The 24,680-nt window shown below is 42.0% G+C and overlaps 1 protein-coding gene across 1 annotated transcript in view; it reads left to right on the forward strand.

The window, feature by feature from the left end:
• CORIN (corin, serine peptidase) overlaps positions 1-24,467 on the forward strand; it is a 274,936-nt gene extending 250,469 nt beyond the window's left edge. Inside the window, exons 17-24 of the mRNA XM_065405296.1 lie at positions 137-259; positions 7,632-7,681; positions 9,753-9,927; positions 17,285-17,348; positions 17,586-17,626; positions 20,437-20,708; positions 23,041-23,186; positions 24,285-24,467. Coding sequence (XP_065261368.1) covers positions 137-259; positions 7,632-7,681; positions 9,753-9,927; positions 17,285-17,348; positions 17,586-17,626; positions 20,437-20,708; positions 23,041-23,186; positions 24,285-24,467 — 1,054 coding nt within the window. The remainder of the gene's footprint in view (positions 1-136; positions 260-7,631; positions 7,682-9,752; positions 9,928-17,284; positions 17,349-17,585; positions 17,627-20,436; positions 20,709-23,040; positions 23,187-24,284) is intronic.
• Positions 24,468-24,680: the final 213 nt, after the last annotated feature.

The following is a 24,680-nucleotide window of genomic DNA, read 5'->3' on the forward strand; positions in this document are numbered from 1 at the left end:
CTGGAGTATCATTCAGTTGCCTGACTTTGGCATAAAGGGGAGGTACTAAAGCATCTTTCCCTCCCATAACTGTAATGTCAGGACAGTGAGAGTCAAAGATATTTGAAGATCCATGGACTGTTTTTATTCATTTCAGGGGGCCGTCTGCAACAAAAATTGTACAAGAAAATGAGCAACTACACCATCAAAAGTGGCTGAATCTGCACTCTGACTGGAAGAATAAAAATGCATCCACGTTACCTGCCCTTCTAGTGAAAGGGTAAGGGACAGCTAGTGTGTGCTCCATATGTGCTTCAGAGAGGTGGATGGAACTATAGCAATGAAGGATGGTATTTCCATTAGTGAGTTTTGTGTTCTGAGTGCAGAAAGGTATCTGTGTTTGCGTTCACATAAACATACTTATGCATGACGTAATGTAAATTCCACAGTGAGGCTAATGTCTCTTACAACTTCACTCTCATTTTGGGTCCTCTTCATTGAATCTAATTTTCTGGTTGATTGTAATTTTGTAGACTGTAACTATCATAATAAGCTTTTAATCACAGAATCACAGCCTCCCTCTTTCCCTGTATCAGAGTGGTAACCGTGTTAGTCTGTATCCACAAAAAGAACGAGGAGTCCGGTGGCACCTTAAAGACTAACGTTTATTTGGGCATAAGCTTTCATGGGTAAAAAACCCCACTTCTTCAGATGCATGTCCTCTTTCCCTGCTGACTCGGGTCAGTGCTCCTACAAGCCCTCCGACAGTGGAGGCTTGTCCCTCAGGGAAGAAGACTGCAGACTCAATAGGCCAGCCTCACAAGGCAGGTAAATAGGGCAAGTGCAGGAGAGGTCAGACAAATGATGGAGAGACTCTGACAGACTCTTACAACAGCTCAAGCAAGTCTCTATTGACCAATAGGGAAGGTCCATAAGAGACAAGAGGGCAAAGGCATCAGCAACACTCCCACCTTCCTTGCTAGGACTGTTGTAGTCTGGACTTTGCAGAGACCACAGCTTCTAAACACCAGAAGTTAAAGTCCCTGCAGAAGGTTTTCTCAGCAGCATCTTTTGTTTTGGACATCTTGGTGGATTCAGTAATGGACTCTGTTAAATTGGTGGTGGCTAATGTGAAAAACTTTTGGACAAAGAGAGCATCATCAGAGCCTACAAGTACTGACTGCAGCTGCTTTTTGCTGGTGTTGCTGGCTACATTTTTTTCTGTCCATTTCCTCCCTGCGGTTCCTTTTGTCCCCAAGCTCACCTGGCTGGGGAAAGGAGTGAGGCAGCCTGGGTCCCCAGAGAGGGGGCGTGTCTCCCCTGCAGAGTTCTGGGTTGTCGGTCCCTTTTGTGGAGGTACCAGAGCCTGTGCAGCCTCAACCCAGCTGAGTGAGCTCAGGACTAAAAGAGGTTATCTGCCTGTTAGGAAGGAGACTGAATAGTTTCAAAGAACAAATGGTTATTTATCACTTTGGACAGTGGAGTTCTAGAAACTCTCTACAAGTGCTATGCGAAGAGCCCAGAAAATATTCATCATACCATCCTTCAGGGGGAAATGGCACCTTTATATAATATGTAAAGTCTTCCTGACTGATATACTAATTAGGGCAACCTCATAAGGCGGCTGAGCCAGGGCTGTGATGACATTTCCGTAAATTGGGAGAAAAATCACATTGTCTCAACTCAGGAATTCATCTGAAACTACCATTGCTGGACAAAGCAAGCAGATCTATTGTAGACGCTTACCTAGCCAGTTGAGGAACACCACTGGAAAAGTTCACAGCACACTCAACCAGAGAAGTATCTATTACCTGGAAAGAAGGCTCCAAGGCTTCATATATTAAGAGATTTGAAAGGCAATCACCTATTCAAATGTGCAAAGTTTTACTAGCTGGCGACAGTATTAATTTGAACCACAAAAGCGAGTAGCATCTTCATTCATCAGAAGAATATTGAATGAGGTAGTCCTCTTAAGTTACTTCTCCTTTCCTCTGTTCATCTATTGTGAATAGTTTCATAGTGTTTTGACATTCTTTCCCATTCGTTTCCAGTTCATTTGTTCACCTACTTAAAGAAAAGTTCCCCATAATGGGGACTGGGAGACAGGACAATGCCTGAGACTGGAAAATTTGTTCTTACCTCTTTTCCTTTCTCATAACTGTCCCTGTTCACCAGGTTCCAAGTGCTCGGGTCTAGAGTAAATACCAAGAACAAAGATCTCAGGATGTTGATCAAAGGGAGCATCTCTCTGACATATTACTAGTTTCTTAGAGTTATTATCAAGAATCTTATTAGCATTTAGATTCTTTATCACAGGGGTAGGCAACCTATGGCGAGCTGATTTTCAGTGGCACTCACACTGCCCGGGGTCCTGGCCACCGGTCCAGGGGGGCTCTGCATTTTAATTTAATTTTAAATGAAGCTTTTTAAACATTTGAAAAACCGTATTTACTTTACATACAACAATAGTTTAGTTATATATTATAGACTTATAGAAAGAGACCTTCTAAAAACGTTAAAATGTATTACTGGCACGCGAAACCTTAAATTAGAGTGAATAAATGAAGACTCGGCACACCACTTCTGAAAGGTTGCCGACCCCTGGTATATCATTTTGAAAGTAGTCAGGTGGAAAGGGATAGAACATAGCCTCTGAGCCACTTCCCAGGGGTCTTGTACTGCCTCCAATGCAGGCTGGAGAAGAGGAAGCTCCCATAGTAATGGATTTATAGATGGGACCATTCTAGAAATGAAATTAACGGGTAAGAACAAACTTTCCATTCTTAATTCAGAATCTTAGTAGACTGATTGAGGCAAGGTGTCAATTTCTAAGACCCTGCATGAAGATTCAGGCTTTTCTGCTGACTCATCCTTGCAAGCAGATTGGATGGGTCTCATTAGCACCAAACTAATAAGGGTGTGACTGAACCACAGGACAAGAAGATGAGACACGGTCATGTGGAGGAAAAAACCCTATAAACAGCCAGCTCAGAAGGAAGCTTAGAATAAGGCTTATGTTTTATTATCCTTAAGTTATGAATAAAAGAGAAACTAGTAAGGGGGAATGAGTTTTGGATGCTAACCCGGTTTGTGTGGGTGCATACCAGGTATAGTGAATTATTTTTTGTCAAGGTCCAAATTTTTCAGTCAAGGCATAGTCAAGGTCCAGACTCCAGAGAAAATAATAACAATAATGATAATAAGTTAATACAATGATTTCAGGGTTCGTTCAAAAGCATCTGGCAGTCCGGATTTGGCCCGTGGTCAGCCTATTGATTACCTCTGGTATACTATGTTGAGAGTAGGGTAAGAACTATACACACTCAAAGGGACAAACTAGGATATAAAACTGAATACATGTGTTTATTTCTTCCTCTAATAAGTGTCTTTCTCTGGTTGGTCATGTATTAGGAATGGTTAAGGAAAATAGCTCTGTGACACCCAAAAAGAGAAATATATTATTTACTGAATAAGTCCATTCTCTCTTCTAGACCTCTTGCAAGCTTAATATTAATAGCTTTCACAGAGAAGCACCAGACACCAGTTTACTAGACTGACAAGAACTTTGGCAAGAACTAACAAATGCTTCAATATTTCTGGAAAAAGATGTTTTGAAAGGATGAAAGCAGAGTGCAAGCTTTGCACACATTCATCTATATTTTGCTCTTTGGGGAGGATGGTTATTTGACCAGGAGACAGAACATTTTGGGGGGAAAAATCTATTCTCAGGGATATGACTTGTCTGATATTCTGCACTCCTTACATAGATAGAAATGCTTTAGGAATTTCCCTAGGAGTTTCACACATGTAAGGAGAACAGAGTTACATTACTGAGACTGGCCAAGTGTCTGAAAATAGAACTTTGCAATCTGTGTTCAGACTAAAGCGGGATAGATTTTTACACCAATTTTTATACAACATACACTTCAGGCTACCCCATTACTTTCAACAGATTTGTAAGTCAGCTGAGTATTTGGCCCAGACATCACGGAAAGGAATAATGATTGTGTAAATGTATGGCCAGTCAGGTTTGAGCAATAATAATGTCTCCTCTTATTTTAAAAAAGTGTTTGCATGTTTTCCATGGGGGATATTTATCAACAGAACTACAAACAGTTCACTGTTGAGTTTTTCGTTGTAGGATTCTGAGCACAATATCCACCCTTCTCCCCCCATCTCCCATTCTCAAGTTTGAGTTATCTGTTACATTTAATAGCTAGCTAGAAAGTGGTAACCATAATTAAGAAACCATTGAAATATTTAAGTATTATGGTCCAAATTCAGTGTTTGGTGTAAGCTGGTACAACCAACCTGATTGCCTTCTATGATGAGATAACTGGCTCTGTGGATTTGGGGAAAGCAGTGGACGTGATATATCTTGACTTTAGCAAAGCTTTTGATACGGTCTCCCACAGTATTCTTGCCAGCAAGTTAAAAAAGTATGGATTGCATTAATGGACTATAAGGTGGATAGAAAGCTGGCTAGATTGTCGGGCTCAACAGGTAGTGATCAACAGCTCGATGTCTAGTTGGCAGCCGGTATCAAGGGGAGTGCCCCAGGGCTTGGTCCTGGTGCCGGTTTTGTTCAACATCTTCATTAATCTGGATGATGGGATGGATTGCATCCTCAGCAAGTTTGCAGATGACACTAAGCTGGGGGAAGAGGTAGATACACTGGAGGGTAGGGATAGGGTCCAGAGCGACCTAGACAAATTGGAGGACTGGGCCAAAAGAAATCTGATGAGGTTCAACAAGGACAAGTGCAGAGTCCTGCACTTAGGACGGAAGAATCCCATGCACCGCTACAGGCTGGGGACCGACTGGCTAAGCAGCAGTTCTGCAGAAAAGACCTGGGGATTACAGGGGGGCTGGGGCACATGACTTACAAGGAGAGGCTGAGGAAAATGGGCTTTTTTAGTCTGCAGAAGAGAAGAGTGAGGGGGGATTTGATATCAGCCTTCAACTACCTGAAGGGGGGTTCCAAAGAGGCTGGAGCTAGGCTGTTATAAGTGGTGGCAGATGACAGAACAAAGAGCAATGGTCTCAAGTTGCAGTAGGGGAGGTCGAGGTTGGATATTAGGAAACACTATTTCACTAGGAGGGTGGTGAAGCATTGGAATGGGTTACCTAGGTAGGTGGTAGAATCTCCATCCTTAGAGGTTTTTAAGGCCTGGCTTGACAAAGCCCTGGCTGGGATGATTTAGTTGGTGTTGGTCCTGCTTTGATCAGGGGGTTGGACTAGATGACCTCCTGAGGTCTCTTCCAACCCTAATCTTCTATGATTCTAACTCCATTCATGTCACTGGGGTTATGCCAGTTTACTTCAGAGCTGGATTTATTCATGTATTCATCCATTATGGCCAGCTAGATGTCTTCCATCTTTCCAGTGATATATAGAATTTAGTTCCTGACCACTGGTGGCTTGAGTAGGGCCCATGGCATTTTTCAACAGAAGTGTTAATTCCAGTAGCCTAGCCAAATTCCCAGTTGAATTACAAAAAAATTGGTTTATGTAAAAAAAAAAAAAAAAAAATTCTTAAATTTTTAAATAGTTGCAAGGGAATTTATTATTTTGTCTTACACCATAGTGTAATATTGGTTTGCCTGGTATACGCCAGTGGTTTTCAACCTTTTTTCATTTGTAGACCCCTAAAAATTTCAAATGGAGGTGCAGACCCCTTTGGAAATTCCCAGGGGTCCACAGACCACAGGTTGAAAACCACCAGTATACAGTATTTTACTCTATACAGTATTTTGTGTATAAATTTAAATTAGACTCAGATTTTAAGGCCAAAAGGGACCATCATGATCATATAGTCTGACCTCTTGCACATCACAGGCCACAGACTTTCACCTACCCATTCTTGTAATAGACCTCTGGCTCAGTTACTGAAGTCCTCAAATCTTGATTTAAAGACTTGATGTTACAGAGAATCCACGGTTTCCTCTAGTTCAAACCAGCAAGTGACAGTAAGTTTGTAAAATACTTTGTGATCCTTCTGGATGAAAAGCACAATATAAATATAAGTTAGTATACTTCATTCCTTTTTTGCTCTATCTAGTAATACAGATAAAGAAGTGTTATTTACTCCTTCTCACAACACAAGAACTAGGGGTCACCAAATGAAATTAATAGGCAGCCGGTTTAAAACAAGCAAAAGGAAGTATTTCTTCACACAATACACAGTCAACCTCTAGAACTCTTTGCCAGAGGATGTTGTGAAGGCAAAGACTATAACAGGGTTCAAAAAAGAACTAGATAAATTCATGGAGGATAGGTCCATCAATGGCTCTTAGCTAGGATGGGCAGAGATGGTGTCCCTAGCCTCTGTTTGCCAGAAGCTGGGAATGGGCGACAGGGAATGGATCAGTTGATGATTACCTATTCTGTTCATTCCCTCTGGGGCTCCTGGCATTGGCCACTGTTGGAAGACAGGATACTGGGCTAGATGGACCTTTGTTCTGACCCGTATGGCTGTTCTTATGTACAATGCAATGTTATAACAGCGTGTAATACTGCCTCTTAGAACACTGGACACATTTATCATTCTTTCAGTACAAGGATTTTTCCTGCAGTCTGACCTGTATTTGATTTTTCTTTAATTTCCATATGTGCCCACATTCCTGATATCTCTGCTGGCCTGAAAATTATATGGGTTGATATAAAAGAGAAAAACAAATTTGATTTATGTTTTAATACGGTTTTGGTTGAGAACTTGTCCAGATTTTAAGTGGTATTGCCACTGAAATCTAAGAAAGCCTCTCATAATATTTTTTTGCACTAGTATATTGTGCTCATCAATCCTTCAAGACACATAGGAAAAAAACTTAAAAACATGGATAACAATAATTTGGCCTTCCATTCTTAGCAAATCCATACGTATAGTAAATAAATATTGAGATCTTCATAGCAATTGATGTCTTGTTCATATTTCATCTTATTCAAGATGTCTCACTTATTAACTGGGTTTAATGGTTTGCAGGCACTGTCAGTCATGCACATGAATAACTTGACTCATAGTGTGAGTAATCCCATTGAAGTCAGTGGACCTTGGACTATGTGAGGCAAGGAGGCAAATGAACTGTAGAATCCATACAACTGGTAGGAAAATGATTCTCTCCCTCCCAAAAACTTTCAACAAAAATGTGAACTCTTCAGTTGCATAAATGTTTCCCTTGGACACTTTCTGGGTTTTCATCAAAAAGACCAAAATTCTTTTGGCAAAAAATTCTGTTTAATCTAAAAGCCATTTTCTATCAAGTAAGTGTCAACAAAAGTCTTTCACCTACCTGGAAGAACCAAGAGAACTTCACAGAGATTTATTTGCCTTCAGAATTTAGGAATTATCAGATAGTGCCTCTCAGCTGTTGGGTTAATTAATAAAGAAAGAGGTAGTCTCTAAGATATGCAGCACTCAATTCATAAAGGCTTTATATAGATCTAAAATAACACCTTTAACTGCCTTCAGAAACAAACTGGAAGCCAGTGCAATTTCTGGTGCCCCAATATAATACTCCCGGTGTTTCATTGTATCATGGATTGATTTTGCTGTGTTTAAACAAATAATCCAATTGCTCTTATATTGGGCCGATATAATATGATATGTAAATTGTCAATAATATGTTTTTCATGTTATTGTTTCAACACTTAGGCAGTCATGTCAAAGCAGAAGTAAAGTGTCCCTTCTCTGTAGCAAAAAAGGTAAGAGAAAAACATATAATTCCTGGAACAACATATGAAGAGCATTTTATTTGGACTCTTAAGCATGTGTCTTTGATATGTTGAAATATACTTTCTCAAAAACAAATCTTTACTGTGTATTTCCCTTTGAAATCTGATATACTTTTGTTCACCTATTAGTTTCCCTTTTTTTTTTCACTACATCCAATGTTATCAGCTTTTCCCCCCTTTTGATGATGAAATTGTCCATTGTATTGGACTAAGGCTGGCTCCTGCCCCCACAAAATTAATTGGGAGTCTTACAGTTAATTTCAAAGGGAGCAGGCTTGGTCCATAATTGGTATGATGATATAGTTAAAAGTACTGCGTGTTCTATAGTGCTTCTTAGGAAGACTCTCTCAGGCTTCTGTGGAAATTTGCCTGAATAAAGACATGAAGATTTGGTCCATAGAATCTAATGAGAAAGGGTCAGACTGAGATATTAGTGAGTCTGGAGTAAGTTCACTGACTTTATTGGATTTACTCTGGACTGACTGAAAACAGAATCTGGCCCAGAAATTATAGCACTAACTGTTTGCACTGGTAGCATCATCTTTCCAATGTCTTGCAAATGGAACCAGAACCAAAGGATGACTTCCTGGTTTGCCCTAATCTTGTCAATATCTGTTTTAATTATACTAAACTTTTGTTGCTGTAGGGAACATCTTTTGCTACCACTATAGTAAGTAAGCTCCTGATGTGGTATGTGATCCATTTGTAGCTGTGACTGTCAAGGGGATAGGGAAATTTAAAGGAGAAAACTCCAGATTAAATCTAAATGCACAGTGGATTGTGCAAGTTTAAGTGGTTTGAAAATACAGCAATTCTTCAGATGGATGTCAGGTTCTACAAAACGGAAAAGCTTTCTTGAAGAACATTTTGAATAAATATATTAGCCTGATGAGACAGATTAATCATAAAGCATGACCTAGATCCAGGAAACTACTCAAAGTTTACTATTACCAGAAAAGTCATCTGGTAGGACTCTGTAAGGTTGTTTGCCTCTTACATGTAGTACATGTAGAGGACTTTAAAGCAACACAAAAGTCCTAGTCCCCAGACATTATTTGAGGGAACGTGCTAAGAATTTAATAGTTACAAATCAACATTGTACTAATTTATTTCTTCATCGCTAAATTCCAACATATATGCAAAAACAGGATATCCCCCCCTGGGGAAGGATTCCAGAAACTGATACTATGTCAGCCAATTCTCTAAATTGGGCAGTAATAAAACAAGAGATTTATAATAGCCTGTCACATTACAATCCCAGAATTAAAAAGGAGAACTAAAAGAACATATTTTTAAAAGGTGTGTAGCTGACCAGTAAGTTGATGGAAAACTTCTTGTCAGTGAAATTTATAACAATATGCTATAGTTTCCAAGGGAAGTGGTGGATATTTAAAACTAGAATGGACAGAGCACTAAAATAGGCATTGTAAAAAAATAAATCAGCACTGGCAAGCTATGTATGAGCAAATAGCTATTTTCCATTGGAAATTTCCATGAGTAAAGAAAGTAGTATCTATCCTGCAGCTAGATGCACATCCCACGCTTGGGCTTCTGGGCCTGGGCACAGGCTTGACAATGTGCTACTCCAGTGCCAGTTCTGGTGTGTAGGCCAGGGTAGCAGCAACATGCTGGTGATTGACAGGTGATTCACTGGTATACAAATAACCCCCCTGCCCAAGGCTAAGTCAGTAGCTCTACTTCTCAGAGAAAGCCAAACTCTTCCAACTTAGTCTGGCTTTTTTTTTTCCTCCCCCATTTGTCTTATTTGGGACCTAAATAGGTCAAATTAATCTCTGGGCTCAGTCCACTGAAGTGAAAGGAGGGATGAATTTGGCTCATTGTATATGGAATTCAAACACAGTGTGTTGAGTTTTTATAAATTCTTCCCATAAGTGCGACACAATTTCATGAGTTTATAATTTCATTCAGTATAGAGAAACCCCCTTGCAATACTTTTTTTCAGAGCAGATTTCGAGAACATTCTATGCACATTGAATTTTGTGACAGTAAATAACACACTGTATCATACATTTCTTGCTAGATTGTGGCCGTCGCCCTGCAGCTCGCATGAGCAAGAGGATCCTTGGCGGCAGGACTAGTCGTCCAGGACGGTGGCCGTGGCAGTGCTCTCTGCAGAGTGAACCAAGTGGGCACATATGTGGCTGTGTTTTGATTGCAAACAAATGGGTTTTGACGGTAGCACACTGCTTTGAGGGGTGAGCAGAATCATAGAATCATAGAATATCAGGGTTGGAAGGGACCTCAGGAGATCATCTAGTCCAACCCCCTGCTCAAAGCAGGACCAGTTCCCAACTAAATCATCCCAGCCAGGGCTTTGTCAAGCCGGGCCTTAAAAACCTCCAAGGAAGGAGACTCCACCACCTCCCTAGGTAACGCATTCCAGTGCTTCACCACCCTCCTAGTGAAATAGTGTTTCCTAATATCCAACCTAGACCTCCCCCACTGCAACTTGAGACCATTGCTCCTTGTTCTGTCATCTGCCACCATTGAGAACAGCCGAGTTCCATCCTCTTTGGAACCCCCCTTCAGGTAGTTGAAGGCTGCTATCAAATCCCCCCTCATTCTTCTCTTCTGGAAACTAAACAATCCCAGTTCCCTCAGCCTCTCCTCATAAGTCATGCGCTCCAGACCCCTAATCATTTTTGTTGCCCTCCGCTGGACTCTTTCTAATTTTTCCACATCCTTCTTGTAGTGTGGGGCCCAAAACTGGACACAGTACTCCAGATGAGGCCTCACCAATGTCGAATAAAGGAGAACGATCACGTCCCTCGATCTGCTGGCAATGCCCCTACTTATACAGCCCAAAATGCCGTTAGCCTTCTTGGCAACAAGAGCACACTGTTGACTCATATCCAGCTTCTCGTCCACTGTGACCCCTAGGTCCTTTTCTGCAGAACTGCTACCTAGCCATTCGGTCCCTAGTCTGTAGCTGAGCATGGGATTCTTCCGTCCTAAGTGCAGGACTCTGCACTTGTCCTTGTTGAACCTCATCAGGTTTCTTTTGGCCCAATCCTCTAATTTGTCTAGGTCCCTCTGTATCCGATCCCTACCCTCTAGTGTATCTACCCCGCCTCCTAGTTTAGTGTCATCGGCAAACTTGCTGGGAGTGCAGTCCACACCATCCTCCAGATCATTAATAAAGATATTAAACAAAACCGGCCCCAGGACCGACCCTTGGGGCACTCCGCTTGAAACCGGCTGCCAACTAGACATGGAGCCTGTCAAGGCTGTATCCCCACTTTGAACTTTAGGGTACAAATGTAGGGGCCTGCATGAAAACTTCTAAGCTTATCTACCAGCTTAGCTCGGGTCCGCTGCCACCATCTCAAGAATTCCCTCCCTGGGAAGCCTTGAGAAACCTTTCACCAATTCCCTGGTGAATACAGATCCAAACTCCTTGGATCTTAAACAAGGAGAAATTGACCCTTCCCCCCTCCTTCCTTTCACCAACTCCTGGTGAATACAGATCCAAACCCCCTTTGGATCTTAAAACAAGGAGAAATCAATCAGGTTCTTAAAAAGAAGGCTTTTAATTAAAGAAAAAGGTAAAAATCATCTCTGTAAAATCAGTATGGAAAATAACTTTACAGGGTAATCAAACTTAAAGAGCTCAGAGGAACCCCCTCTGTCTTAGGTTCAAAGTATAGCAAACAAGATAAGCACTCTAGTAAAAGGTACATTTACAAGTTGAGAAAAACAAAGTAAATCTAAGACGCCTTGCCTGGCTTTTACTTACAATTTTGAAATAAGAGAGACTTGTTTAGAAAGATGGGGAGAACCTGGATTGATGTCTGGTCCCTCTCAGTCCCAAGAGCGAACCACCCCTTAAAACAAAGAGCACACACAAAAGCCTTCCCCCCCCCCCCAAGATTTGAAAGTATCTTGTCCCCTTATTGGTCCTCTGGGTCAGGTGTCAGCCAGGTTACCCGAGCTTCTTAACCCTTTACAGGTAAAAGGATTTTGGAGTCTCTGACCAGGAGGGATTTTAGTACTGTACACAGGAGAGCTGTTACCCTTTCCTTTATAGTTATGACAGAGCCATTGATCACTACCCATTGAGCCCGACGATCTAGCCAGCTTTCTATCCACCTTACAGTCCATTCATCCAGCCCATACTTCTTTAACTTGGCAGCAAGAATACTGTGGGAGACCGTATCAAAAGCTTTGCTAAAGTCAAGGAATAACACATCCACTGCTTTCCCCTCATCCACAGAGCCAGTTATCTCATCATAAGCCAGTTATCTCATCATAAAGAGCTGAGACAGTTTTACTGTTGACCTACGAATGGCTAGTTAGACAAATAACTTCCACGTAAAAATATATTAAAAAAAAATCAGCAGGTGATCTTGTCAAAACAACAAATCTCTTTTTAGAGAATAAAGAGACAATGAATATTATTAAATGATTTCAGCTGAGGGTTTGACTAGTTTTAATATTCACTTTGATACCTAAAGGTGATGAAGGCTTTGACTTTTAGCTAGGAAATTCATAAAAAACTATCCCTTTCATTTGTGATATTTTACTAATGTGTCACATATAACTATAGATTAATAAATCATCTCACTGAGAGCCAGAATAAAAATAACACAAGAATACGGGGACAGTGATAGCTGTTTAACCAGAAAAAATAAAACAGACACTTCGCCCCGGTGGTATCTGAGATGATGGAGTTATTGCCTTTTCTAACTATAGAGAAATACTACGCTATCTCCACTAGGGCTGTTATTATTAAAAAGCCAGCACTTACCATGGAGTGGCAATTTCTAGTATCTGAGATTTGATACCACAAGGATTTTCTGTTTGAAGCACAGGAACCATTGATGCACCTCAGGCACCAGACATGAGTGACAGTTTAATGCTAATTGTGGTATCATTTTGATTAAACAGAATTTTGGGTGGAAGTTTATTACCTTACTTCCAGTTTTGCACCAAATCCTGTTAATTAGGTTTCTAAAGAGAATTAAAATGTTTCATTAGTTAACGTGCTTTTCCCTTCATATAGACTAAGTACATTTCTGCTACACAGCTTCTCAGCTCATTCATCCCTAATGGGAGATGCCTACCACCTGTGGAGTTGGGAGACAATCCTGGAGCCTCCAGCAACAGCACTGAACAAAGAGCCACCCTTCAACTCAGGCCACCAGAAATTCTGCTTCTGGCAGTAGAACTGGTGGCTCAGTTTCTCCTGACCCCACTTTGTTAACTAACTCTAATTTGTATTCATTTTTGTGCAGTAGCAATTTCATCTCACCTTCTAGCTCTCCTTACCCTTTCCTGAAGTGAGGAATCACTGGAACATTGAGGCTCCATCCCTCTGGTTCCTCCGGTGCAGCACCTTTTGAACAGGCTCTCTCTCCCTCCCACCACAGCAGCAGAGAAGCCCTGCAAGCGTTGAGCCACATCCAAAGGGTGCTGTAGGCAGCTTTTCAGGAAACTCAAAGGGTGAGCTATATGGCCTACTGCCACTGACCCTTGCCTTGCCAGAGCATGGGGCTTCAGAGGGAGAGCTATGGCCTTCTGCCACAGGTTGCCAACTTGCATGGCCAGGCCATGGAGCTTTGAGCCAGACAGGTGTGCCAGGTCTTCATCTGCCATCCAAATCCATGACTCCGTCATGGGAGGGCTCACCTGGAGCATGATCATTCGTACAGAGAACCCCTCACATCTTAGCGAGACTTCAGGTTTTAAAAAAAGACAAAAGCAAGTGTCCCTTTTGTAAGGCAACAGTTCATATCGTTAATGAGCAAGTGGTGTAAAAATCAGGGCTTGAACCTTTTCTCCTTTGCCATCTCACCCTGAGGGAGGGTTTGTTGGGGCTTTTGTCCTCTACAGGACTTTCTCACGTCTTGCTGTATCAGGTTCACTGCCCCTCCCCACCCCCATCCTACGCCATGTCTGGGCATGCAGAGAAGCCCTGTCTCAGGCTGTAGTGTAATGAGAATTTGTGATTATCAGGTTGTCAGCCTGCAGACCCTCATTCTGCCAGGGAAAAAGGCTCACAGTCTGAAAGGTAGGAAGGGAGTCTCTGCCCTTCCCCCTCCCTATAGACTGGCTCCATACTAAAGTATAAGGAGCATCTCAGGCAGTATGTGACAGAACGGGGCACCAGAGGACTCCATTTCCGATGCAGCTCAACCATCATGTGATTACAGCAAGACAAATGAAAAATCCCTTCCCATGTTCAAAATGACTCCCGATTTAATGCGTAAAGCCTGAGAGTGACACTAGGTTGCTCCTGAAGTACTTACCAGGGTGATAGCCAGCGTGGGCAGTAGATTGCGGAAATAGCCCACCAGCTAGCCTTCGAAAGAACACCAATCAGGATATTTGTTCCAGTACCCATCTCAATCACGTGGTCCCTAGGCCAGGATGAATAGCATGCTACCTCCCTCCTCCCAACAACCAGAGGAAGTCTCATACGCACACCACAAAAAACTAACAAAACCCAAAAAACTCATGACTCTCACAGGGCAACAAGCCAATGGCTCACAAAGAATTCATTAATAATAATAAAATATTCCCCTTTAAGCAAAATTAGATACAGAGTTTCCAGTATGTGCCTGCTTTAAGAACATCATAAGATCTGAACGGGGATTTCTGGTTAAAACTAAATGTTAAACTACAATGTTATATAAAAATGGATGAAAATGCCATAAACTTTGGGAAGCTACAGTTGGTGCAGCAGTAGCTGCACCAGTGAAAGACAGTCAAAGCATAAGAAGGGGGCTTCCTTCTAAAAGATCCCTTATAGACTGTAAGAGTGATTCAGATCCTATTCTTAATAAGGAAAACCAACTTGATGAGCCTCTTGCTTGCTACTATCGAGGGGTGTGATTTTTGCTTTGAATGTCAGAGGTCTCAGGTTCATATTCTGGTCAATGCTGGCAGCAGCCTGTAAAATATTATTTCTTTGCAATATTTCCTGGCTCTTGATGTGATTTGAGATGAGCATTGGCTCCTAACTCCACGGCTAAACCATGAGTAGCAATCACTCATCCTAAACAGATACCTTGTGCAGCCAAATTTATACGTGAGAGGCCATGGAAAACTTTGGAGAAATTAATATCTGAGAATGCTGAGCGGCCTCAACCATCTCTATGAAATCCACCATAGCAATCTGTTGGTCACCACCAACAGGGTACTCAAGAAGGGACTATTTCTATTAGCGGAGAAAATAATCTGGAACAGAAGCTCACAAGGAAGACCTAGATATTTTTTTTCTTCACAAACCAATAATCATGACAAAGACAAAATGAGCATTGGTGTATGACAGCTCACAGTTCATGTACAAGACTCTGCCTTCTGATCCACCCTCTGCACCCAAAGTCTTAAATGGCTTTTAGTAGTTACCCATCTATACATATTTATGGACAATTTCACAATCCATTTCCTGTTTAGAGAAACAGACCCACTCATAACTTGCCAACTGCTAGAAAGGATTCAAATGCACCAGTTCAAAATCAAGAAGGGCTTTTTGAGCCCAACACAGAAAACTGTCAAAAAAGAAGAGTCAAAAAAGGCCTAGCACAGGTAATAATTTTACCACCACGGTAAAGATTTGCAAAGATCGAAGACATCATTGCAAAAGTTGTTTCCTACCAGCAGCCAACTATAGTTAACTGTCTCCACTGACTAGGTTTACTGGTTTATGCATCAGTATCAACCTGTGCATGTGATTTCACACAATGTGCCTTCAGAGATTCCTTCTGAGGTTGTAGAATAATATATCTGATGCAGTGCAAAATTAGGTGTCATTCTTGGATCATGTCTGAATGCCCTTTTATGGGCAAGTACAAACAACTTGCTGACAGCTTACTCAGTTTTCACTTGTAGACCCTTGCATACTTGCTACAGAAGCACGCGTTGCAAGGTGGGGTGCATATTTGGAAGAGATGATGATTCAGGATTTATGGTCCCTTACTTAGCAAAAGGAAAGCATCCAGCTCTCTGAAGCTCACACCTTGTGCTACATAATTTTGCAAAATCTCAGAGTACATATCCTTTTAGTTCACTTTGACAGCTCTAGCAGGCTAGCAGCAGAGTGGCTGAACAAACACATATAGGAATGCCCATATTGGGTCAGACCGTAGCAGCCAGTACTTCCTCTGTTAGTGGTCAGTACCAGCTGCAAGAGGAAAATGCAAGAAACCCCATAGTGGACAGTTATAGAACAACTTGCCCCCAGAGGAACCTTCCTCCTGTGTAATTAGAAGTTGGTTTATGATCTTAAATGTGAATGTTTGTATCCCTTCCAAATCCAGTAAGTAGCCAGAGGTCAAAATTTCTATGATGCATTTGAAATAATGTCTTGGTCAGAAGAATTTGCTGCTTTTAAAGACAGTTCACATAAAGGGTACAGAAAAGAAGACGCAAGAGCTGAAGTTGTCATCCTAGCCCTCCACTGGTTTGGACTGAATAGACAGTCAAGGAACTTTCACTGCAGCAGTGGAAAAGAACAGATCTCTTGAAGTAGGGACACCTCCTTCATCCTGACCTGAACCATCTAGTTAACAGCCTGCACATCAGAAGAGAAATGTAGTTCAGCAGGAATTCTCTGTCGCCTCATTGATACATTTTGGTATCTAGGCAGAACTTAACCAGAAAATTTCAATCATTGATGTGGTCAAGTTTCATTTCTGGTATGAAGGGAAACAGTAAGCTCCCTCTGTACAGTGCCCAACACAATGCCACCTTGGCCTCTAATTAATGCAATTAATAATCCCAAAGTTCTGGCGATCTTAGCTTCATTAGAGTTTCTACTGGATGGCTGGTCAAAATCCTGCAACCAAGCACCATGAAAAGTTGGTATCAGTGCTAGTGGCATTCTTTATACAGATGTATCTGACTCTACAACTAAGTATCATTAGGCATCAAGATTGATCAGCCTGGCCAGACTAGACAAACCTGTGGTTGGCCTTTCTTGTTTTGTTCCAAGCTTCCACGCTTCTTTGAAAGGATGCAGCATACATGTGCAGTCCTAGAGGTCTAAAGACATCTCGGGGATACACACACCAGGCATATCCTGTTCTTCTCATTTACTCTAAATGCCAGGGTCTGAGGGCTTCATAGTTGCTATGGGCAAGATGTTAAAATCCTGAGCCAGTTGTCGTGCTAGCCATCTGGGAAACCATGCATGGAGGGCATCAAGGCTGCCCTTTACATGGGTCCTAGTGGCACTGTGGAAAGAAAGCATCTCATTTACACAGTAGGTTTCCATTCCTCTGTAGCGACATCCTTTATTAGAAAGTTGCTGCTGGATTGGTTCCTAAACAAATTACAAAGCTGTGCTTTTATATAGAGGGAAGTTCTATTTCTGCCTATTCTGCTGTAACAGTAATTAAAATTCCTCTTTCCACTTCTCCCATTTCTGTGATTCACTGCTCGCTAGTCCCCATTGCAGATGAATGAGGAAAGAAGCTATGCAGCACAATGAGAAATTTCTTACCTGATACATTTTTTTTCTGTTAGTAGCTTCTCTTCTCATACAACCCACTCTGGAAGACCAGAATGTAACTTCTAACTTACAATAAATTGATTTGTTTTCCTTTAAAGGGAGACAAACACTAGTCAACAGAATTTCCTCTTAATGCTGTTTATCGGTTGCTGGACTCTTTGGGTACATCTACACTTACTTCCTGGTTCGGCAGCAGGCAATCGATCTTCTGGGATCGATCCCGGAAGTGCTCGCCATCGACGCCGGTACTCCAGCTCGGCGAGAGGAGTACGCAGCATCGACGGGGGAGCCTGCCTGCCGCGTCTGGACCCGCGGTAAGTTCGGACTAAGGTACTTCGAATTCAGCTACGTTAATAACGTAGCTGAATTTGCGTACCTTAGTCCGAAGTGGGGGGTTAGTGTGGACCAGGCCTTTCTATAGTTTTGGAAGAACTTCTTTGGTAAGCTGAGTTGAAGGGCGGGGCTTCTTCCTAGAGCCCTCAGCAACAATATTGCACCATTTAGAATTTGACAGTTGAGAGGTATTACCCGTTAATGATGAGTGAGGAGAGAAGCTGCTTGGGGAAGTTTTCTTTCTAGAGCACTTAGACTTTTTGAAGTCGTTCATTTGTCCCTGGATAGATCTATATTGCATCAGTGTAAACCTAGAATGTTTCCTTTAAAAGAACACTCTGTGTCCCAGAATGGATCCCAAATGCCGGCCATTTGAAATTGCTGGGATGAAAAGGTTTGTAAATTTCTACACCGATATCTTGTTTGAATCTGTCACTGTGAAATTACAAGAAATAGGTTATGCTCACTCTTCTGACCCTATAGTGGCACCAAACTATAAATGTGAGGTCTTATGTTGTTAAATCGTTTTAAAAGTATACTTTCATAAATTGGAGGGCCCCGTCTGTTTCCTTATCTGTTTGACATTATGATGTTATATTGTGGATTAAGATGGTCTCTGGAAAATTATTTTAAATTGTGCCAATCCAAAAAAAAAAGCAATTAAAGAGGAATTTTAAAGTGATCTTAACAGATAATATATTTTTATCCTGAGACTTATTAGTTAGAGGCATTTTGGCAAAGACAGTCAGCCAGCATGCAGTGACTATGTGTATACAAGTGTTACAGCCACTCGCAGAGAGCATTACAGCAAACGTGCTTTCAGATACTCATAGACAATAGCAATGAGACTTCATAAAGCATCTAGTCCATGTTCTTGCCATTGCTAGTGTTTCCTCATTGTGTACCCTAGGGTTTTGTCGAGTCTATTTTGCAATAAATCCCATGAAAACGCCTAAGATCAATTTAAAATTTAAAGGTTTCTTTTCTGTTGGAGAATATATTCATGTTTTGACTTTTCATTGCCCATGGCTCTGCATTTTCAAAATCCTTCCTTGCTTTGTTCCCACAAGACATAGTAAGACATAAATATGCCTTGTGGTTTGTCATCATACAGAAAGCCATGGTCTTGTCATGGGGACAAAAAAAGATAGAGTCTGAAATGTCAGCAATGGCATGTTACATTATTTTAATAAAAAATATTATGCAATCAGAAAACCACAATGCTGAGAAAGAGCTGTACTTTTGCATTTTCAAAGCTTCTTTCTGCCGCAGTCACTATAAAGGAAGTCAAGCTTTACAAAACCATGTTCAACCAGCTATATAAATACTGAATGCTTCCTTTTTTTTTTTAAAGCCACAGGGAAGTCAGAGAACCTGTGACTTCCCACTAGTTCTCATCGTGTGATTTAATACTCTTAGCCTCTAATACAGCCCACATTTTAACGTGGCGGTTCGCATGCAGCTCCACTGATGTTGGTTCAGTCCTCTCGACACTATTACCTCCCCTTCCTCAACTGCAAAAATCCACAAATTTCAGTAATGATGGCTACAATTTTTAAAAAATACAATCATGGAAACGTAGTCTTAGGCAGTCATGCCTAAATGTCAAATTGACATGTGATCTTCAACCTTAGGTTGCTGACACTTGACATCTTGGGGCCCAACACCTAAGGCTGGAGCGACCAAACTTTCATAATTTCCACATAGAGCAAAGTGATGTGATGATATTTTTGGTACTAGCTGGTGGCTGAATACAAGGACAGCTCTCTCGTAAGAGCTGCAAAGTTAAATTCAGAGTTGCTTGAGTAGCACATAGAAATCAATTGCTTAGTGACAAAGCAAGACAGAGGCAAAAGACTACATTAGTGGATTTCCTAGCCCTGCCCTAATTATACTGAGCATCTTGAGGGCAATAGGAATTGAGGGCACTTGGCACGTTACAGGAGCCTGGAAGGACCAGCCTCCATCAAAGTTAAAATATATACAGCCTCTTCTTAAAAATAATAGGAGACCTCAGGGATGGGGCACGGCAATTTGATCTAAGTTATGTTCTAATGTGGTGCTTCATGTTCAAAACAGCATACACACTCTTCTTGTGGTTTTCACTAAAAATGGAAACGTGAGTGATTATTTTGGGTATAACTTTATACTAGTGATTTGGTGACCACCCACCCAATTATGGTTCTGTAACTTTTGCCTTTTTCAGTATTTTTATTCAGGAATTGTTTTCTAAAATTTGCCACGACCTAATTGCAACCTGAGATTATTGTTCTTTCTTTTGCACAAACTAACAAGAGACGGATGGTACTACAGCTAAAATACACGGATGGGAGTCAGGAGACTTTGCTCAGTTCTTCCACAGGCTTCCTCTGGGACCTTGGGCAAATCTGAATCTTGCTGTATTTCACTTTATCCATCTATAACATAACAACTATGAAACTTTCTAACATCACAAGAGTGAGGAAAGAGTGAATTCATGAATGTTTGAGCACTGAGGCCTAGATTCACATGGGGGACTTAGGCATAAGTTTTTACTCGTGGGTATGTGCAAATCCAGCCATGGCCACCGGGGGGGGGGGCAAGTGGGGCAATTTGCCCCAGGCCCCCTGATTCCAGCTAAGGCGCAGTGGAATTCACAAAACTTGACGTTCTGCAGGCTCACTCTCCTGAAGTCCCCTGGTGAATCTAGCCCTGTGTTCCTTGGGTGGAAAATTTGAAGGAAAGAAAGTATTATTTTGTGGTTTTGGTAAGATCTTAATTTTTAGTGTAACCTCTTAAAGTAATATTTCTGTTAGTTATATAGTACCACTTGTGTGATCAGTGCATTGCAGAAAGGTATCCAGAAGTCCTCAATTATACAACTGTGTATAAAAGAACTATAGGAGAAAATTTACATTTCCCCCCCTCTCTTATAAAGGAGAGAAAATGCTGCAGTCTGGAAAGTGGTGTTTGGTATAAACAATCTGGATCATCCATCAATCTTCATGCAGACCCGACTGGTGAAGACTATTATCTTGCATCCACGCTATAACAGAGCAGTAGTTGACTATGATATCAGCATTGTAGAACTAAATGAAGATATCAACGAGACAAGTTATGTAAGGCCAGTCTGCTTACCCAGCAGGGAGCAGTTGGTTGAGCCAGATACCTACTGCTACATCACAGGCTGGGGACACATGGGCAACAAAAGTAAGATGAATGCTTTCCAGACTCTTTAGCGCAATCTAACCGTCTACTAACCAGATCAACTACTTGGCTCCAATTGCAAACCACTGTGTCTTCCTCTAGTTATATACTTGTGCCTTATTAGGCCACTTGTACATAATTTGTATGTATTCACAAAAGGCAATACCTGTGGCTAGAGCTTAGCTTGTCAAAATCAGAAGCCTAAAGTTAGGCTGCTAAATACATATTTCAGCAGCAATATACATGATGTGATTTTTAAGAGTACTGCCCATCCAGGAGCTTCTACTGAGGAAATAACCTGAAAATCCTGGCTATGCAGATGCTCCCCAACTTGCGCAAGCGTTCCGTTCCAGAATGCCTTGCGTAACTCGGAAACGTATAACCGACCATTACGCAAAAAAACCCTCTTATTTCAAGCTTACAGAAGTTTTTCCGTAAGTGCAGATTTGCGTAAGTCGGGTTTGCGTAACCTGAGGAGGCGTCTGTAGTCTGTTACTTGATTAAGCTGCATTTGAAGCTATATTGAGAGTGTGTCAAATGCTCAGAGGGTGATAATGTTGTTAGCTGTGTGCAAAGCTTCAGGCTCAAATCTTGGCTTGTTGCTTGACTAACCAAGATTTTTTTTTTTTTTTAACCAAAACTCTCTATAGCATGCTGTGGCCTTGTGCCACTATTTACCCCACCTCCCACCTAATCCCCGGGTGCCTCTTTTCTGCCCAGAAAGGTTTTTGTTAATTGTAAGGGCCAGGGTCCCATGACACAGAGCATAGGGGAAATGTTGTGGCTGCCCTGGCTCTTAAGTACCAGTGATGTGGAAATATTTCTCTTTTTTTATTTATTGTAATCATTAGCAGGGGAAGGAGGTAAGCCCTGAACTCTGGAGAATAGGAACAATGACTTAAATGCCACTGACTGGTGTAGTCTGCTAACAAACAACAAATCCATTCTTTCCGCATACACCTAGTCTAAAGGTAGCAGACCTAATGATGCAGTGATGATCTTTCATTGGACAAAGGCAAAAGGTTGTTTTGTTGTTGTTTTTTTGCTGGCCAGAGCTGTCATGTTGTCAATGACGTCACTTTCAAAGTTACAGGTTACTAAGCACCATAAAACAAAGGTGTTCATCTTGATTGCATAGTGGTTAGTACTTTGTACTCTAGGTTTAACAGTTTTCCTTCACCTTTGAGTTTCGGCAGAGATTTACAGCAGGGAACAAGTCTTCATTGGCCCCTTCGGAACAGGATGAATGGTGTGATAGGTCTTGCTCTCCTCTGATACGCACTCTGAGGCTCATCTACACAGGCATTTAGTTCATGGCAAGTCTAGCTCGCCACACACTAAGGCTAGGTCTACACTACAGCGGGGGGTCGACCTAAGATACGCAACTTCAGCTACGTGAATAGCGTAGCTGAAGTGGCGTATTTTAGGTTGACTTACCTGGCTGTGAGGACGGCGGCAAGTCGACCGCTGCCGCGCCGCCGTCAACTCCACTGCCGCCTCTTGCCGCGGTGGATTTCCGGAGTCGACGGCAGAGCAATCAGGGATCGATTTTATCGCGTCTTCACTAGATGCGATAAGTCGATCCCCGATAGACCGATTGCTACCCGCCGATCCGGCAGGTAGTGAAGACGTGCCCTAAGTGGCTGTGTGGATCATGCTGCTATGCACTAAATGTTTCCTAGTGCACTTTCAGCAGCTCCTGAGTACTAGAGAACTTTTAGTGTGTAGGGGAAGGGTGCACACAGCCCATGTGTGCAGGCTAGAGTCACACCCCTGCTTGCCATGAACTAAGCCCTCACGTAGACGCCCCCAGAGTAACGCCATCAGCTTTGATGGGTTTATTATACCAAGTATGAGGGTGACAGTGTTGTTGTGGACATGGCTTTTGAGCTCCAAGTATATGCTCCCTAATTATGCCTTCTTCCCAACCCCCATTCTCAAAAATCCCATAACATGTCTTTTAAAGGCTCCCTTCCCAGTCTGTCAACTTGGTCTGATTTAGCTGGAAGCACAATTTAAAATGCTTACCCACGCTGGAATAGAAGGTGGGCCAATCTCCACCCGTATTCCACTGTCCTGTGAGCTTGAGAAATGTGAATCCTTACTTCTGGGAGTATATGAAACTACCCCCGCGCCCCCCGCCTTCCATGGTGGTCTGTACTGGTGGGGATGGGGGAAAGAAGCTTTTCTTCTTATATTAAATACATGTTTAAAGCTAATTTTATTATCATTACTATTTTTAAGTTTAGCCTATTATAGTAGAAAAGAATGTTGCAATCTCAACTAGCAATGAATAGAAGTATTTCTATACATTACAGTGCATACTTTAATACAGATTTTTTTTCAGTGCCTTTTAAACTTCAAGAAGGAGAAGTTCGTATTATTTCCCTAGAACAATGCCAGTCATACTTTGACATGAAGACCATCACCAGCAGGATGTTATGTGCAGGGTATGAGTCCGGAACTGTGGACTCTTGCATGGTAGGCCTTTTTCTGAGTAGAAACATGAAGATTTTTTTAAATAAAAGTCTAAGCACCTATGGTATTTCAATAGGCACTAGAGGTTAGTTCTGATACAGAGATAACATTAATTTTCATAGTGCTTATTTAGAAATGGACTCAAACATTTTGACCCATTATTTATTTCTATTGGTACAATCAACTTTGAAATGGATTATGATTGTCTGCAAGTTTGTCAGAGAGTCCGTGACTTTCCATGACCGCCGAAGTGGCTGGTGCGCCTGGCTCCTGCCCCAGTTGCATCAGCAGAGTTTAGGTATGGTAGGAGGGGGGAGGCAGGCAGGCAGGCTCTGGGAAGCAGCAACATGCCCCTTGCTCAGCTCCTAGGCAGAGGTGTGACTAAGCAGTTCTGCATGCTGCCTCCACCTGCAGGCATTGTCCCTACAGATCTCATTGGCTGCGGTTCCTGGCCAATGGGAGCTGCAAAGCCGGCACACTGGGCAGAGTCAGCGTGTGGAGCTGCCTGGCCACGCCTCCACCTAGGAGCTGAGTGAGGGGGATGTCTCTGCTTCTGGCGAGGCGTGGAGCTAGGTCGGGAGCCTGCCAGCCCCACCATTTCCCCCCAGGCACACAGCCACCCCATGCCCCTCCCCCAGTACAGCTCCTGGGCTGCCCGCTGGCACCTGCCTCCCTGGGCCACCCCTCCCCAGATTGAGTCAGGGCTACATAGTAGAAGTCATGGACAGGTCATGGGCCATGAATTTTTGTTTAGTCAGTAAAAGTCATGGACAAGTCATGGGCAGTAAACTAAAACATATGATCTACTGCTTAAAGCCTCTAAGTAGTAGTGTGTGTTAAGTAGTAGGCTGATTTTTTTTCTTTAGTTGGTGTGAATATTTATTTTTTTGTATGAACATACCAGCCAACCAAACCTTATTGACATTGTTTCAAAATATTAGCGGTCCAGTTTGTATGCTTTTGTATAGATAAGCTGAAACCTATTTTTACAGCTGCATTAGTCATGAAAAGCAGATTTTTATAGAAACTCAGATATAGCTTGAGCCATAATGGCATTGGCTGTAACATCCACAGGTTGTGTTTTTCCCTCTCCCATTACAGGGCGACAGTGGAGGACCTCTCGTTTGTGAGCAGCCTGCAGGACGCTGGACATTGTTTGGTTTAACCTCATGGGGCTCCGTCTGCTTTTCCAAAGTTTTGGGACCTGGAGTTTATAGCAACGTGTCACACTTCATTGAATGGATTGAAAGACAAATATACATTCACACCTTTCTACTAAACTAATATCAGAAGGGTAGTGTTGTGCTGACATACAAGAGGCAAAGCTCAATGGCCTTTGAACATTGAAGATTGTGCAGTCAAGAAACTTAAGAGGAAGTTACAAGCTCTGTGTTGTTGATGGGGAGGTATGGAAAATGCAGCATAAATAAATTGATTAAAAACTCTGCCCCTGGAGATACGTTGGGGCAGAACACTATTTTTGTAATCCTTTTGACT

Source organism: Emys orbicularis, chromosome 5 (assembly GCF_028017835.1).
Source record: "Emys orbicularis isolate rEmyOrb1 chromosome 5, rEmyOrb1.hap1, whole genome shotgun sequence".
Lineage (NCBI taxonomy): Eukaryota > Metazoa > Chordata > Testudines > Emydidae > Emys > Emys orbicularis.